Below are 17,309 nucleotides of genomic sequence, written 5' to 3'. Positions count from 1 at the left end.
CCAAAAAAAAAAAAAAAAGAAAGAAAGATGGGGAGATGAATAGTGTAAATTTGAGGATGGAAGACAATTATGAGAACAAAGAAGTAAAAGAGAAAGAACTAGAACAATGTAATATGATTGCAAAACAGCCACCAGGCCCACTTGAACCCTTGAACCCTTAGACTGGTTCTCGCAGCCATATGTAACTACAAAAGTGGTGGCAGGAAGTTGGTGGAAAACTGGAGATAACAAGGGATGGGCTTTGCTAAACTAATATGACAAAGCAAGAAAAACTGATGAATCTATTTTTGAGAGGGTAAATATAATGAACAATGGAATTTCAGCTGCCTAAGGAGGGAAATGAGACCACTAGGGGCATGAGAGACATTAAATAGGTGGGGGTGGGGAGGTCATAACAATGAGGAATCATCCAAGACAGATTAAGGACAGTACCTAGCTACCTCCAATGCTTGAATGCCATACAGTCAACAGAATGTCAACACTGAATTTGGTCTGGCCAAAATTACAACTTTATTAGGAGGCAGGAAAGCCAAGGAAAGGGAGTATGGGAGGGGGGGAGGAAGGGGTAAAGAGAAAGATGCTCAAAGTAAATCCTTATCTTCTGTAATGGGAAGTCAACATATAACATCCACACCTGAACCATCAAGAAGTTGCTAGCAGGGAGGGGGGGATGGGAATAGGAAAGACAGTAGAATGAATCGGACATAACTTTCCTATGCTCACATGACCAGTGAAACTCCACATCATGTCCAACCACAAGAATGGGAAGTTATACTCTATGTATGTGTGATATATCAAAATACACTCTACTGTCATGTATAACTAAAAAGAACAAATAAAAAAAATTATTTTAAAGTTGCTAGCAATACAAACCAGGTATTTAGTAAAACACCAAAATATCAGCCTCTTGAAACTGCCTCTAGTAGAGAGACCAGGATATGCTGTTTTTTAAATAGCAAGCCTTAAAGAACTCTTTTGACTCTTTATACTGTGCATGTATAACTGATGAAAAAAAAAAAGCTGAATTGTTCAAAAAGTGAATACTGATGCAAGTTCTAATTAGGTGTTGCTATCTGTCACTCTAGATTAATTAGATTTGTAAGCACATCCAAAATACTCACAGTCTTGTTTCCTGTCTCAGGAAGGATGCTATCTTGTTAACTGATGCATTTGACTTCACCGACCAGTGTTTGAATTCAGCACTTGGCTGTTATGATGGAAATGTCTATGGACGTCTGTTCCAGTGGGCTCGGGAGTCACCAAGCAATGCTCAGGTAGACGAGTGGAACACATTATAAATTATGTAAGAGAGCAGAGAACAAGCAGTAAATACACCTGTTTTCCCATTTTCATTGATTTCCATTAAGTTGAAAATCGCTTGATACAGAATGTCTGTTTAAAATATTTTTAGAGAATACATTAAAGACACCAGCAGTAGGAGTGTGGCCTGGCAGGAACTGTAATCAGCAGATGCACTGCTCAGAACTTAGTAAAGGGAATTAGGAGGGAAGCCGAAGCTCTAAATCATGCCTTGACGTACCCAAGAGCATATATACACAGTGGTAAACTGGCTTTTAAGTAACAAAAATAAGAAGATAAATCACAGCGGTGACTTAACCATCTTATATTCAGTCTTTTAACTCCCAGTGTTCTGTAGATGAAAGCAGGCATTCAGAGGTGACAGGAAGCTTGAGGGGGTGTCTCACTCAGACCTGACTGCCTGCTAGAGATGCCTCTTCTTGGCATCTCAGGAGCATAGAAGGCTGCTTCAAAGCCATGGTAGCCAGCAGAGCCACAAAAATGACAATTACAAGGGTTATGGCAACAAGATCCCCAGCTCTCCTGGGAGAGAATACCAGAACACTCTACATGTTTAACAGCAAGAAGAGAGGGAGGACTCATAAAATCCCAACTATTTAAGGCGAGGGTCCTAGACTGTGCCAGCCTCACTGGGATAAGTTGCAAATGTCAATGAATGCATTAACTGGAACAAGGAAATAAACTCTGTAGTTAAGAATGTGGGGAACCGATGTTTAACAGCAAACCTGACAGATGGTCAAAACAAAAAGTCCATAGGTACACAGATCTTATATCAGCCCCAGACTCTGAGGCTGAGGAAGGGGGACTGCAAATTCAAGGCCAACCTGGGCAAACTTAGTAAGACTGTGTCTTAAAATTAAAAAAAAAAAAAATTATTTAAGGGCTGAGGATGTAGCTAAGTGGTAGAGCACACCTGGGTTCAATCCCAAGTACCAAGAAAAAAAAAAGAGAGAGAGATGTATAATGCAAATATGTTGTTCACATGGTAACACTTGCTTTTCTATCTCTTCAGTCCAATTTCAGAAAAAAAGGTGTCTTAACATCTCATCAAATTGGCAGTTCCCAGGCTTTCATTCACACTTGGCACAGTGTTAGACTTGCTCTTAACAATTTGTACTGTCATACCTCATAGCTTAATTTAACATGATCCTCTGAAGTTATAACACAACCAGTTACCCCCAGAACAGCTCTCAGGTGGCCAATCTGTTCGGTCAATCCCCATCCCCAGAAAGGCATTCTTTGAAATCTATAAGGAAATATAAACAATTTGCTGAAGGAAAATATATTTACTGCTTACTTAATACAGTTTGCCTACTTCCAGAGTGTTTCTTTTATAGTCATCTCTCCTTTCTAACATTTAAATCCTGACATAAAAATAAAGCAGTCTGCCTAGCCCAGCCTAGTTCTTATGGTCCAAAGATACACATATGCCCTTTGATGCTCCAAAGAACCTGCCCTGCTGTATACCTGATAGGAAATGCTTACACGCAGAGCTCAGTCCAGTTTTACTGAAAACAGGAAACATTCCAGTTCTCCAGATTTCTCATGGTCACTGAAGAATGGTGGGGGCGTTCTTGTTTTTCACCTTTAAAGACTTTAATCTGGATACCACATGAGAGCAGCCTTTTCTAAATGAGGTATGACTGACCCACGGCATTAAACAGATATGGTAAAATAAGGATGCACTTCATCCCATTCACTTTTCTTCGGCCTGATGGCAAGTAAGGGTGGAGCCTTCCCCTGCCTAACTCCAGAATCTGTCATGGAGTAGACACGCCACATTTATGGGATAAATGAACATGGCTTTATAACCTACACAGATAAAGGAGCCCTCTGCAAACAAATGCAGCAGACTCTCATATCCTACTATACATTACCTTGCTAAAAAGATGACAGGAACAGCAATATGACTCTTTCATGCATAGCAATTTAGGAATGTGTGGTTACAAATGACCTTGTTTCCAGTTAATCAAAATGACAATCACTTGACCACTAATATATTGCCACATGATTTTACAATACATTTCTGGTTCCTATAGAAACCACCAGAACTTTTAAAGTGTATTTTTTCTGACCTAATATAGATAATTTTGAAGCTGCAGTAAAGAGACATTTTCCCTCATTTGCACAGTAAAAAAGGCACATTACAAGTATTTTAAATAAATTAAAACAGCAGCTATGTTGAAATATGCCATGTAGACACACAAGTACAAATGGGAGTGTATTTCAGTGGCTTTTCTACTGAAAGTAAAGTGCTGTGCTGAATTGAATGTCTTAAAATCACAGAAGAGTCTCTTCTGTCTGGGGCAGGCTATGGTGAGCTTTCTCCCTAGACAAGATGGTGTGCTCTCTCTTGGTTTAATCTAGCCATGATTTCTGCTTTTTTGATTTTCTGCCCAACCTGGATGCTATTTCAATCCAGCTTCCCCAAAGAAAACTACAAACAGTTCCCCCTCTCTACATGAACTCACATCTAAGAGATTCCCTATGGAGGCAAGGAGTGAAGGAGCCACTGGGGACAATTTCAAATCATGAATCCTATTATCCCCCAATGGTTATATTGTAAAAATCTGCCCTAGTAGTAGTTAGGGGTGTTAAACACATCTATTGACTTAGTCATTCCTGCATCCAGGAAGTGTCTATTGAGCTTATACTATGGTGCCAGAAACTTCTAGGTATTAAAAATACAGTGGAGGTGTGTACACCAGCACATGCCAATAATCCCAGTGGCTCAGGCAGGAGGATTGCAAGTTCAAAGCCAGCCTCAGCAACTTATTGAGGTCCTAAGCAGTTTAGCAAGACCCCGTCTCAAAATAAATAAAAAGGGCTGGAGATGGATTCAGTGGTTAAGTGCCCCTGAGTTCAATCCCTAGCACCAAAAACAAACAAACAAACAAACAAACAAAAACCAGTGGAGAACAAGAATCACAGACCCTTGGGGCTGGGGATGTGGCTCAAGTGGTAGCGCGCTTGCCTGGCATGCGTGCGGCCCGGGTTCGATCCTCAGCACCACATACAAACAAGGATGTTGTGTCCGCCGAGAACTGAAAAAATAAATATTAAAAAAAAAAGAATTCTCTTTCTCTCTGTCTCTTTAAAAAAAAAAAAAGAATCACAGACCCTGGAGCTTACAGTTTTCGCATAAATAGGCAAAACCAAGTAAATATTATAAAAGATGAGGCTAGAACTCTATAAAGGAAAGAATCTAGACATTGCATTAGAGAACAATGGGAAAACCTATTCAGACACAGAATACTGCTTACTTGATTCTGCTTTCTGGTTTTCTTGTTTTGTGGTTCATGTTCAATTTCAAAGAGCCTCAAAGAGTCAGGCCTTTTATTTGTATTAAATTCCAAAAGCAAAGATAAGCTGTTTTGTTTGGTTTAGCTTTTCTTTTTCTTTCTTTCTTTTTTTTTTTTAAATTGGCCACCTGCATTCACAATTTAAAAGCTGCAATGAGAAAGGAAGGGTGCCCTTTGGAAAAATGTTTCTCCATATGCTCACACAAAATGAATTTAAAAAATAATTACAGAAATTAAGAATCTTATGGAATGTTACTTTTCTGAAGCTAAACATTAAATTTGAAAGTAAAAAAAAATCATTAATCCTGGCAGAAATATTTTGGCTTAATAATGCATTTCTTTCTAAAAACAGGAGAACCCTGCCTATGAAAAATACATCCGACCACTATTACAAAGTTGGAGATCCAAGCTATGAAATAACCAACAGTAATCAAGGAGCAAGCAGCACTACAATGGTTCTATAGCATATATTGGCAAAATTAAAATTGATATACATATATGTGTGTGAGTCATCTTTTAGACATAGTCTGAAGTAGTATCTATGAGATATATAATCTGTGATTTACTTCAAAATAGTCTATAAAAAGGGGGCGTGAAGAGCTATTAAATTTGGTCACTGGGTAGGTATTTTGGTGTTCACTACACTACTCTCTCTACCGTTCATTGGATATTTGAAATTTCCCACAATAAAAAAAAAGAAAAGAAAAAAAAGCGGGGGTGGGGGGTGGGGGACCACTATCCACTTGTAGCATTTGTACTAGATCTTTGTTTCAGATATAGCAAAGCCAAATCAGTTTTTTTTCTCTCTCTCTTTTGGCTGGGGATCAAACCCAAGGCATCATGAATGTTTGTTAAGCAAGTACTCCACTACTGAGCTACACTTAGCATTTATCCTCAGGTTTAAAAGGACACAAACATTCCAACACACTGTCCTCCAGAAATGCCTATGCTTGGTGTAACCTAAATAAAATACAAAGCCCTAAGAATGCACTGAAGTATCAACTTTTAAAAATCAACTCTTCTGGGCTGAGAATGTACCTCAGTGGTAAAGCACCTGCCTACCATGAGTTGTAGAGGCCCTGGGGTTCAATCCCTAGCACAGCAAAAAAAAAAAAAAAAAAAAACCAACCTCTTCTGCAGTGAGAATGATCAAAAACTTCATAGAAACAGACACAATTGTTTAAAATAACCGAACATAATCAAGGGACATTTTTTCATACCATTTCCAATTATCCAACTGATAAAACACTCAAATTATCAACTAACAAATGAAATTGAATAAAAATTTCAGCAGCTGCTTTTCCCAATTTACTCATATAAACAATCATTTAGTTATTAATAATTAGTAAACCTGAGAAAATTTACCAAAGCAAATATCTCCAGAAAGTTGGGCAACTAGAGCAACTAGTATATTCCTATTTCCCCAACTATTTTTAATTACAATCATTTTACTTCATATTGATCTCTTTCTAAAAACAGGAGAGCCCTGCCTATGAGAAATACATTCGACCACTATTACAAAGTTGGAAATCCAAGTTATGAAATAACCAACAGTAATCAACTAACCAGTTGGGAATTTTTTTTTTTTTTTTTTTGCAACCATCAATCAATTTGAAGTGAGAGCCAATCTTCTAAAGTGGTAGCCTTGAACTAGTACATCAATTTACCAAAACCAGAGCAACCTGTCAACAACATTAAGGAATCTTAGTCTGAAGATGGTAAAAATGGGTTGATTACAGGTTTCTGGTAATTTATCAAATCTTAAAATAAATTTTCAGGAAGACATGGGGGAAAGTTAGCAAAGTAAATGTTCTTATCTTTTCAGAGGGAGAATCTTGGAATATTCTCACAGAGAGGAGGAGAAAAAGAGTGACCTGCCTGCTCCAGGGCACAGAGTCTCAAGAGTTCCACTCTTCCCTTAGAAAACAGGGCAGAAGTTACATGCCTTCCTTTTTTATAAGGTGTGCTAGCAAACCAGGAAGTCTCACTATAATTAACACAATCCTTCCTGTGAGTAACTTTCAAGAAATAGAATCAAATGCAAAATAAGACCAGAACCAGGCCAGGCCAGTGGCATGATACATCCCTGTAATCCCAGCTACCTGGGAGGCTGAGGCAACAGGATCCCAATTCAAGGCCACCTTGGGCAACTTAGGCAGGACCCTGTTTCAAAGTAAGATAAAAAGGGATGGGAATGTAGCTTTGAGGATGCATGAGGCCTGGATTCAATCTCCAGTGGGGGGCAGGGGAGGGGGCCGGAGAGACTACAATGAAATAAACAAAATTACATACATTTCCCCAACTATTCCAGATTCTTCTTCATTTACAACAGTTTATTTCTTCTTTTTAGAAATAAACTTAGCTTTGATAATAACATGCAATTGTGGGTAACCACAATATATGAGGATAAAATAGCTAGTCATTCTTGTCCCCGTGCTTAGGACAAAACTGAAATAATGAGTCATATTCAGCACTATGACAACTGAAGAAAAATCTGTAATCTTTAATATAAGTGCCAATGGAAACTTTGTCAAACAGCACGTTCACCATTCAAATATGCACTCTTTTAGACATTGAGACAAATTCTATCCATCCCTGCTTCAATGACACAATAGAGTTCTTATAAACTACAATCTAAGGTTCCATTGAGTCCTCTCAAAGAGTAGGACATAAACAATGCATACTTCAGACAATGAATATGATTTTTCTCCTTTAAGTAATAACAACAACCAATAAATACAGATCTAATTTTCTTATTTCATTTTTTATTAGGTTTTTTTTTTTTTTCCTGGTAGACAGAACACTTGGGAATTATACTGCACCAGGCATAAGAAGTAAGATTTCTACCACAGGGACATTTTGTATTCAGAATCCAATACAAATATTTCTAGTCAGATATTTCCATGGCTACAGATATTTGGTTGCTTGATTTATATGCATAGAAAGTAACAGTTGTCATAACTGTGAAAAGCAGTACTTAATAAGTACCTTTAAATGATTGGAACAGTTTTCCTTTAATATTATAATACTGCTTACTGGTTTGGAAACTAGGTCACCCTACATGATATTTGATTTTTTTTTCAAAGGCATCATGAGTATTCTGCTTTTTCTTTCATTCCTGTATTTTTAGCCTTCTAGTTATTTGGGGCCATTTTATCAGAAATCATTTTAGCACTGTAATAAAAAAAAAAAAAAGCTCTGTTAAGGATAGATTATATACCATAATGATTTTCAGACTTCTTTTTATAAAAAAGGTATCTGGAGACTCAGAACAGGCACATGCATACTCAGGGTAAAGGAAACAAAACATGGAAGAGTCTGCGAAAGCATAAAACTTCCTTCTCAGTTCTCAATGCCTTCAAATAAATACAAATATTAAAAAAAAAAAAAAAAAAAAAAGCCCACATTGTGATTTAAAAAAAAAAAAAAGTCTCTTCCATTTCCTGGAGAGTCAGTTTCCCGGAACTTCTTCTCCAGCGCTGGGGATCAGTCATCCGTCTTCCGGGCTAGTCTACAGAAAGTCCAGTTGTGCTCCACTGTGTTCTCATTGGCCCGCTCACTCATGTGATGCACGCGAGTGTTGCGGATCGTGAAACCTTGTTTTGTAATGTATTCCATGAGGTGGACCCGCAGAGAAACTTCCTGGTGATAATCACAGGGTCCAAAAGTAAAGGAAACCTGGCAGTCTCTGGTGTCCATCATGTGCTTATTCCACTTGGTAAAATAATTCGAGATGCCTTCTAGTAAGGAATGGACCTTGGTGGTGATGGTTAATTGAGTTATGATAACAGCCACTGGATTGGAGTACTTAGAAAGCTTCCGGGTACTAGAGAGCTCCACAACCTCTTCAAAAGTATCCATAGGATACAAAGGCTTTGGGTCGTTGAGACATTGAATCAAGGGCTCGATCTGGTAAAAATCTGCTTCTTTCCGAAGCAGATCAAATTCCTTAAAATCCAGGGGTAAGGTCAATTCTGAAGTTCTTAAGAAGTTGAGGACATATCGGAAAAGAGGTCCATCTCGATCAATGAAGTAATTGCCTTGAGGGTCTCGAGCTGTGGGGAAGTCCCCCCCAAACATAGCTCCAAGCATGGAATCTGGATAACGCGTCAATGTGGTGAGAGATGTCGTATACAAGTGTCCACCTACATTTAACGTGACTGGGTCAGTCATCTGAAATTTTTTAAAAGATAATCAGTCACCTGAAATTTTGTAAATCCTAACTTTGACAAATTAAGAAAATTAAAAGTAACAAGCAAAGCTAGTACTAAAATTCCTTTAAACTATAACATATTTGACAAACCTATAATGCAAATGGCTTTACTTTCAATGACAAGCCCACACAGATTAAGGGATCTAACATTTGCTTCAATAGAAAAGAAAGAAGGAACCGGGCATAGTAGCATATGCCTGTGATCCCAGAGACTTGGGAGGCTGAGACCAGGATCCCAAGTTCAAGGTTAGCACCAGTAATTTCATGAGACTCTGTCTCAAAATAAAATGTAAAAAGGCTTGGAATGGAGCTCAGTGGTAAAGGTCCCCTCAGTTCAATCCCTGGTGGAGGGCAGGGATGAGGGGAAGAAAGAAGGATACATTCAGTTCTTCAAAGACTTAATAATCAAGGGCATGACTTCAGAGCCATACAGTTTCAGGACCAGTATCTAAGTGTTTGGGTCACAGGAAATCAAAAGAAAAACTAAAATACACTCGTTTTTTTTTTTCAGGTTTGTTTTTTTTTTTTAAAGATCTTCAGTTTTCTTAGCTCAATTTAACATAAGATAGATAAAATTATCTGATAATGTAAAGATATCTACTTTTAATATTTCTTTGAGGTTTCCCCACTCAAAAAAGAACAAATCATAAAATCAACTTTAAAAATAAAACTTTGTGCATACCTAATCTTGATAACTTTTTTATGGAAATAAAGAGTGTCAAACACTAAGTTGAAATATACTGCTGGGTGGGCTGGGGTTGTGGCTCAGAGGTAAAGCACTTGCCTAGCATGCGTGAGGCACTGGGTTCGATCCTCAGCACCAAATTTTAAAAAATAAAGATATTGTGTCCACCTATAACTAAAAATAAAATGAATATTTAAATACACACACATACACACACACACACACACACACACACACCTGGGTCAACACAACCTAGCCACTAAACCAACACATACTGGAAGAGTAGTAGTAATTTTAAAATTTCATTACTTGATAGTGTATTCACATTTGTAACATTAATATTGCAATCTGACCTTTAATGTGAGAAACAAAACCCTTTAAATAACACATATCTTTCTTTTAGAAGTCATATTTAAGAAAAAGTAAAGATGCAGGTAATGTTCAGATACTAGGAAAGTGAAATATTACCAGAGGAGGAGAAAAAGAGGGAGACACAGGAACACACAAAAAGGGGAAGAGGCACATTCTCAACTGTCATCTCCCTAGCCACAAGAAAATGTCCTCCACTCCATCACCTACTAGATCCTTTAGTATCACCACTCCATAAAGTTTAAGAGTAACATACTTTAAAGATCAAAAAGGGATGTCTCTCTCAAATAAATGATTATTAAAAGTTGCTTTAAGAGTCCATACTAAGTCTGCTTCCATTAAAACACCAAACAAAACAACACCCCCCTCCAAAAAAATACATCTAAACAAATTGAAGGGGGAAGGAGTTGCACAAGTTCCTAATTTGCATTCTTGTAAGATATGTTATATCTAAGGCTACATAAGGGGGAAAAAAGGTACAAAAATAATTTTCCAGCCTTCAAAGTGCAGTTGCAAGAACTACTCACCATATAGCCCCAGTCTCCATTATCCATCTGTTCCAGTGCTGCGTTTTCAGGAGCCCAGCTTCCAGGAAAACTTTGGAAAGAGAAAAAAGGACAGACGATAGAATAAGCAGTTATGAAAACAGAGAAAAAAAAGGTTCTCTCACCTAACAGAGCAGGCCAAACACCAGAAAAACTACTTGTCTTTGTTCAACTAGAGCCTACTACAGGGCAAAGACCAGGCAGGACGCTCTATGGGCATCTTGAGAGCCTGTCCAGAACAGAGAACTATCCTATACTTGGAGTAAAAGGAGAAGCATAGAAGTAAATCAGCCATTCAAATTCTCTCTCTTCTCTAAAAGTCAGTTTTTAGAATGTCTATAAAAGAATATTATGGTTAACTATTCAACCTTATCTTGGTACAAACCTATGATGGTCTTTCTCAGAAAGGTCATTTAAGAGAAAGGCAGAAGGATCAAAAGTTAGAGGCCAGCCTGGGCAATTGAGCAAGACCCTGCCTCAAAAATCAAAAATACTTTAAAAGGGCTGGGGATGTAGCTCAGTGGTCAACAGCACCCCTAGGTTCAATCCCCAGTATCAAAGAGAGAGAGAGAGAGAGAGAGAGAGAGAGAGTAAAAAAGGAAAGCCAGACACAGTGGCCATGCCTGTGGTTCTAGCAACTCCAGAGGCTGAGGCAGGAAGATTCCAAGTTTGAGGTCACTCTGAGCAATTTAGCCAGACCCAGGTCTCAGGATAAAAAAATAAAAAGAGCTGGGATTCAATTCAGTGGTAAAATGCCCCTGGGTTCAATCCCCAGTATGAAAACAAAAAGGAAAATTCTATTCATCAGCATAAATTAAACATCTCAGTAAACGCATTAAACATAATAAATTTCCCAAGATACAAGTATCACTTTCCAAAGAAATATATCAGAATAGTATTTATTGTATAATATAAAAAACAAGTTATACTTTTAATAATGAGGTATTTATCTTCATGAATAATCAAAACAAAAAGAAAGCAATTTAAATGACAAATTGGTAGAGCACTATTTGGGACAAAAAGAACCTTTCTGATTGGGGTCAGAGTTGTTAGCCAGCACTCCTAGAGAGCCAGCCTTAGGACACTAGTAAACACCCATATGCTAATGATGCCAGTTTCAATTTATTTTTATCTACAATTCAAGAGCACTTAAACACTTCCCAGCCATAGTCAGTTCCCTCTCACACACTCCATTCCCCAAATCAACCTGCAAAGCAAACTGTAGAGCAAATTTCAAAAGCGCTGGCAAGAGATGGTAAGAAACACGGACTTCTCCGTATTCATCCAGGAAAAGTATCGGCTTTTTTTAATGCAGTCTTTGAACAGATCCACTTTTCCCACTTTTAGAGGAATCTGGCACACAATTCCCAGAACAAGCTCTGGCTACAAAAGATCACAAAGGCTCTTTCTCAAAAGGTCACTCAGGCATGTAGAGAACATTTGCATAGCACAGCATGGGCTGAAATCAGAGCCTGAAGCATCTATTTCTCCACCTTGCAAATTCTTCAAAGCAAACAAGCTAAAATGTAGACCAGAGGATGTGCAGCTTTTACTCTTTACACTCAGCAGTTGGATACAGTCATGCTACTGAGTGAGAAATGGAACAAATGTCAAATTCAGGGCTGCTGTGACAAATCTGTATTCCTCTGACTTGCTTCATAAATGGTGTCTGAAGTAAACAGAACCAAGAAGTGAACTTTACCAACTTGTCTTGCCAGCATCTCATGCTGATACTGATAACAAATCAGTAACTGTGCAACTGAAAAGGCCAGTCCTTCGGAAGTTCTGGTAAGTTCTGCTCATCTTTGGCATTCCCTGTCACTCAAAGTATTATTTCCTAATACCTCAATAATTGATCATTCAACCAACATTTATTTTGAATCAACTAGGGGGAGGGAGCATATGTGCAAATATAGATATACAGAAACAGGAAAAGGGCAACCCTTGCTCTCATGGAGCCTTCAATCTACAAAAGAAGGCAACACGCAACTGAAGTACAGAATTCCAAAGTGCTACAGAGATGGACTGGCAGAGCCTGCAGGAGGAAAGTCCAAGATTCCAAATCAGAAAATAAAGAAAGAGCTCACTCAGTGGAACAAAGAAAATTTGCACAACCTGAGAAGGGATTCCAGAAAGAAGAAGCAATTTAAATAGACAATGATTTGTACATCTTCCCACACCCCAACACTGCTGATATAATAATCCAAGCACAGATTACTGCCCCCATTTTAGAGATGCAAAATAGAGAAACCAAGTAGATTAAGTGGCTTGTTCAAGGCCCACAGCTGGGAAGTAACTGAATAAGTATTGGGTTTTCTGGCCCCTTGTCTAGATCTTTCCATAAATACCCTCCTTGAACAGAAATTGAAAAAAGAGAATCCCCAAAACCAAGAAATTGAAAAAGATTAATTTTAGACTCTCTATAACTACCTATTAAACCTATCCACCTACTAGGGACTTATTTACAATTGTACATAACTCAGCCTAACCAGTCATAAAGGGTCTGTAAAAATTCCTCTGAATCTAAGTTTTAAAAAGGCAGAAACCTGGGGCTGGAGTTGTGGCTCAGTGGTAGAGCACTTGCCTAGCATGTCTGAGGCCCTAGGTTCAATCCTCAGCACCATATATAAATAAATAATATTAAAGTCACATTTACAACTAAAAAAAATTTTTTTTAAAAGGCAGAAACCTACTCACTAGTGTGAATAAGTGACATAAAGAACTCCAATCCTAATTGTTAAGTATCCTAATTGTTAAATGAGAAATGAAGTGACATAAAGAACTTAAGTGACATAAAGAATCCAATCCATCAATATCCTAATTGTTAAATGAGAAATGGAATACCAATAGACACTGATGTTATACTGTTAGGCAAGGTCTATTTCTAGTTCTTTCCTTCTTTTTTCTTTTTTACTTCTAAATCAAAACAGGGTAATTTCTTGAGCAGTCATAAAAGAAAATTTGATGATACCCATAAATCTGTTCCACAGCAAAAGCCCAGAATCTGTACAAAGATGTAAAGAAACTTCAAACTTAATAATTTAGGAAAGCAATTATGGAAATCTACATAAGCCCATGTTTCTTAAAAAGCATCCAAAAGTCTTCCTATACTTGTGTATAAGATTCATCAAAACAAACTGAAGCACAGGCATGGTTAGTCACTTCCAATAACAATAACTAAATTCTAAAAAAAAAAATCAAATTGCTCATTAAAGAGTTCAAAGGGGAAAAAATATTAAATTTTACCTCTACTCCTTGTTTCTAAATGTCCTAAGTAGAGATGCTCTGATAAAGCAAGAAACCAAAAAAAAAAAAAAAAGGCCAGGAAGATTACTGCTTACCCAATAGTTGGATTCTGAATTAATGGCTATTATTCAGAACATATCAGAGGCAATGCAGATGGATGAAATAAAACAAAATCCAAAAGAATTTCCAGAATAGCTTCAATCTCTTCTACCAAATCATTTTCCAGAGCTGCTAACAATTAGAAAATTATTCATTTGCTTTTCATCTTTTCTCTCTTCTGCACAGTCTTCCCTGGAGGATTAATGAGAAGTGACCACAAGACAGGCAGTAGAAGAAAGACCTTGAAATGGGCATCAAATGGGCCTGTTTCATTTGATGAAGGTAAAGAAAAATCTTATATGTCAGATAATTTGTGAGGAACAGATATTCTAAGGGTAACAACAACAACAACAAATAATATCTCTTTATGGTGATTTTCCTTACTAAAGATTGTTTTAAAAGACAGTGAAAGCAACCAAGCACAATTATAAAATTCAAAACACAACACTTCCTGACCTGGAAAAAACAGTTCATCTGAAAAGATCTGACCTTTGATGAAAATAAATTCTTGTCCCAAAGTCTATAAATCATCACCAAAAATTTGCCTATGTTTATTCTTAAAAGGTTAGACAGTGTAATGTTTGCAGTAGTTCAGTTAAGGAAAACATACTGAAGAACTTTCAAAAGTTTAAAAGAAATCAGAGGGCTGGGGTTGTAGCTCAGTGGTAGAGTGCTTGCCTAGCATTCAGGAGGCGTTGGGTTCAATCCTCAGCACCACATAAAGATAAATAAATAAAAATAAAGGTATTATGTCCTTCTACAACTAAAATATTTTTTAAAAAGAAATTACAGATTTTTCAAGGTAGAAAATCTGGAGAACACACAATCCAATAATAAGTTATTAGCTTAAAAAATAACCTAACACGGGCTGGGGTTGTGGCTCAGGGGTAGAGGGCTTGCCCAGCATGTGTGAAGCACTGGGTTCAATTTCCAGCACACATAAAAAAACTAAATAAACAAAATAAAGATATTGTGTCCATATACAACTTAAAAAAAAAAAACTAACCCCTAAATGCCACCTTCCTTACCACAATAAAACTGCATTTATAGGCTTATGAGTTATAATGAACTAAATTTAACCCAAAATTCTGGGTTGATCTCTTCTGCTACAGACTAAGAATCCCGCAGGGCCAAAAGTCCTACTCCTATATATTACTCTATACACTGCAATATAAACCTCCAAATTTGAACAAGTAATAAGAAAAATCTCTAACTACTACCTTCCCAGAGTTTCCAGGTAGCCCTTTAAATTGCTTTTCTACTGAAACCTTTGTGTCTGGCATTCCGAAGGCAGGACTCAATAAAGTCTCTCCATCTATACTTACCTTCAAAATTGCCTTTGTACTGAGTTTCTGTTCTTGAAACGTGGGAGTTTGAAAGTGAAATACTTTTTATAGTAACTAGTTCAGCGACATCTAAAGGAGTCTTTTGGGTTAACATCCACATACAAGCCAGCACAAGTAGCCAGACATACAAGGATAATGCGATTATGGTGTTAGATTAGCCCTAACTCAACCAATGCAGAAATGGATCTTTTCATATATATATATATTAGTTGTTGGCTGACCTTTATTTTATTCATTTATTTATATGTGGTGCTGAGAATCGAACCTAGTGCCTCACAAATGCTAGGTAAGCACTCTACCACTGAGCCACCGCCCCAGCCCTGGATAATAACCTAACCTGGATCTTAAGTAATTATTTTTTCTCCTCTCTCAACCATGTGGTCTAGAAGAGAGAGCTCTAGGTTAAAAAGCGACTGATTGCTAAAGAACTGTCAAAGAGTCACAAAATCATAAAATTCCTCTTATCCTCAGTTTCCATGAGATAAAATAAGATAATATCACTTCTCCCAAAAGTAATTAGACCATTTAAATCCTACATGAAAGTAAAAACTGGGCTGGGGATGTGGCTCAAGCAGTAGCGCGGCCCGGGTTCGATCCTCAGCATCACATACAAACAAAGATGTTGTGTCCGCCGAAAACTAAAAAATAAATTTAAAAAAAAAAAAGAAAGTAAAAACTAGCCTATAGTGCAATAGTCCAGGAGTAGGGTTCTGAAGTCACATGCAGGCAGTGCAAAAGAAAGAGAACTGACTACCAGAGGGGAAGGACCAGAATTCCAACTGCTTCATTATTATGAGACCCTGAGTAAACCACCCATATGCCCAGCTTCTTCTTTGGGGAAATGGAGAAAATAAACAAGATCATGAATATAAAACAAGTATTATACCAATGTGAAAATACTTGTGGCAGTAGCGTAAACAAAATTTCTATGGTAAAGAAACTTGAGAATGTGAACACAAGTAATTTAGAGCATAGGCATGCAGAGAGGGCAAAAAAGTGGTGATGGCCTCAATGTGCTTCCAATGTCCTTAAGACCACATTTCCCCAGAGTTCCAGACAGGTCCGCTACAGGTAAAGGGCAGAGTCCAGTGTTTACAAAGCACAGATATCTGAATGTCTGATCTGAGAAGGAACTTCTCTAAAGCATGACTCAGGATTATCTCCCAGGTAAAGCCAAATGCAAATAAATATGTGAATTTCATTTTAAATAGCCCTCAAATATCAAAATCCAAGACACAGGAGGGATTCACAGGATTCACCTGGGACTCCTTTATGTAGTAAATGCTTTGGTTAAAATATAATTTATAACTATTTGAATCACAAAATTTAGCAATGGCATCTATGACTATCTTGACCACACGATCCTTGATACTTGACACTACAAATAAAATCAAGTACCCCATATTGACTGATGGTGTTCAATTAAAGAGCAAGTTCTCTCAACTTACCAACAACCCCTGCTCATAAAAATATTCTTTTCCTAGCTACACGTTTGTTCACTTGAAAACCTCTCAATCTGGGGCTCGGGCCTGTGCTAGCTCAGCTTCTTATTCCAGGATCCTTCTCGTGCTAGGGCATTTGTGGCAGCGAAGAAAATGAACATGCCAGGAAGATATGGGAAAGATTAAGATTCTTGGGCTACCCCAAACACATTCTTAGCCTTTGGGGTGATCCCAAATCTATTTGCCACCCAAATCTCTTCTCTCACAAAGTCTCAAAACTGGATTTATCAACTTGTTCTAGAACTGGTATACTCAAACCCAAGAAACCTGATAACTTAAGCAGAATATCCAAACAGGATCTCTGTCACGTTTCATTTCCCGGTCCCACCCCCAGACACAGCCTCCACGGCACCGTCAGCCCAGCAGGTGCTGCAGGGGCTCCCCACGACCACGGTCACGGATCCCCTCTGACATCAAGCACGAGAAATGCCACGACCTCCACAAATCTGAGCATCTGAGTCACGAACTCGGCTGCAATCGGTGTGTCTCTTCAGACCAGAAAATCCCAAAGGCAGGGCTCAGAAGCCTCCTCCTTCCTCACGCTTTTAACTAGGGCAAGCGCTAGCTAATAAGCGCCACCCCCAAAAACACAGCGTTTCGGAGCAAACCCAGAGGGGGTCCCGTCTGGGCCCCTGATTCGCCGTCGCCCCGGGAGCAAAGCCCGCAGCCCGACGCGGCCCCG

General features: G+C 38.1%; 2 protein-coding genes and 1 long non-coding RNA gene across 6 annotated transcripts in view; 1 reads left to right on the top strand and 2 right to left on the bottom strand.

The window, feature by feature from the left end:
• Acox2 (acyl-CoA oxidase 2) overlaps positions 1-5,121 on the top strand; it is a 30,760-nt gene extending 25,639 nt beyond the window's left edge. The window contains exons 14-15 of the mRNA XM_015494490.2: positions 1,142-1,274; positions 4,975-5,121. Coding sequence (XP_015349976.1) covers positions 1,142-1,274; positions 4,975-5,037 — 196 coding nt within the window. The 3' untranslated portion in view covers positions 5,038-5,121. The remainder of the gene's footprint in view (positions 1-1,141; positions 1,275-4,974) is intronic.
• Positions 292-4,312, bottom strand: LOC125616260. Its single transcript, XR_007346882.1, has 2 exons — positions 4,254-4,312; positions 292-2,566 (listed from the first exon to the last, which is right to left on the bottom strand). It is a non-coding gene; the product is annotated as an uncharacterized LOC125616260 (long non-coding RNA).
• Positions 5,122-7,105: 1,984 nt separating the features above from the next.
• On the bottom strand, positions 7,106-17,303 carry Kctd6 (potassium channel tetramerization domain containing 6). Of its 4 annotated transcripts, none has more exons than XM_048801192.1 (3): positions 13,776-17,303; positions 10,417-10,486; positions 7,106-8,795 (listed from the first exon to the last, which is right to left on the bottom strand). In XM_048801192.1, exons 2-3 carry the CDS (start codon positions 10,441-10,443, stop codon positions 8,109-8,111), a joined length of 714 nt encoding a protein of 237 aa, XP_048657149.1. In that variant the 5' UTR covers positions 10,444-10,486; positions 13,776-17,303; the 3' UTR covers positions 7,106-8,108. The 4 variants fall into 4 exon arrangements, with proteins under 4 accessions (XP_048657149.1, XP_015349974.1, XP_048657148.1 ...); XM_015494488.2 differs by having other exon boundaries at positions 15,105-17,303; XM_048801191.1 differs by having other exon boundaries at positions 16,574-17,303.
• Between the last annotated feature and the right edge of the window lie 6 nt (positions 17,304-17,309).

Source organism: Marmota marmota, unplaced genomic scaffold, assembly GCF_001458135.2.
Source record: "Marmota marmota marmota unplaced genomic scaffold, marMar, whole genome shotgun sequence".
NCBI lineage: Eukaryota > Metazoa > Chordata > Mammalia > Rodentia > Sciuridae > Marmota > Marmota marmota.
This window is presented reverse-complemented; position numbering and strand designations above follow the sequence as displayed.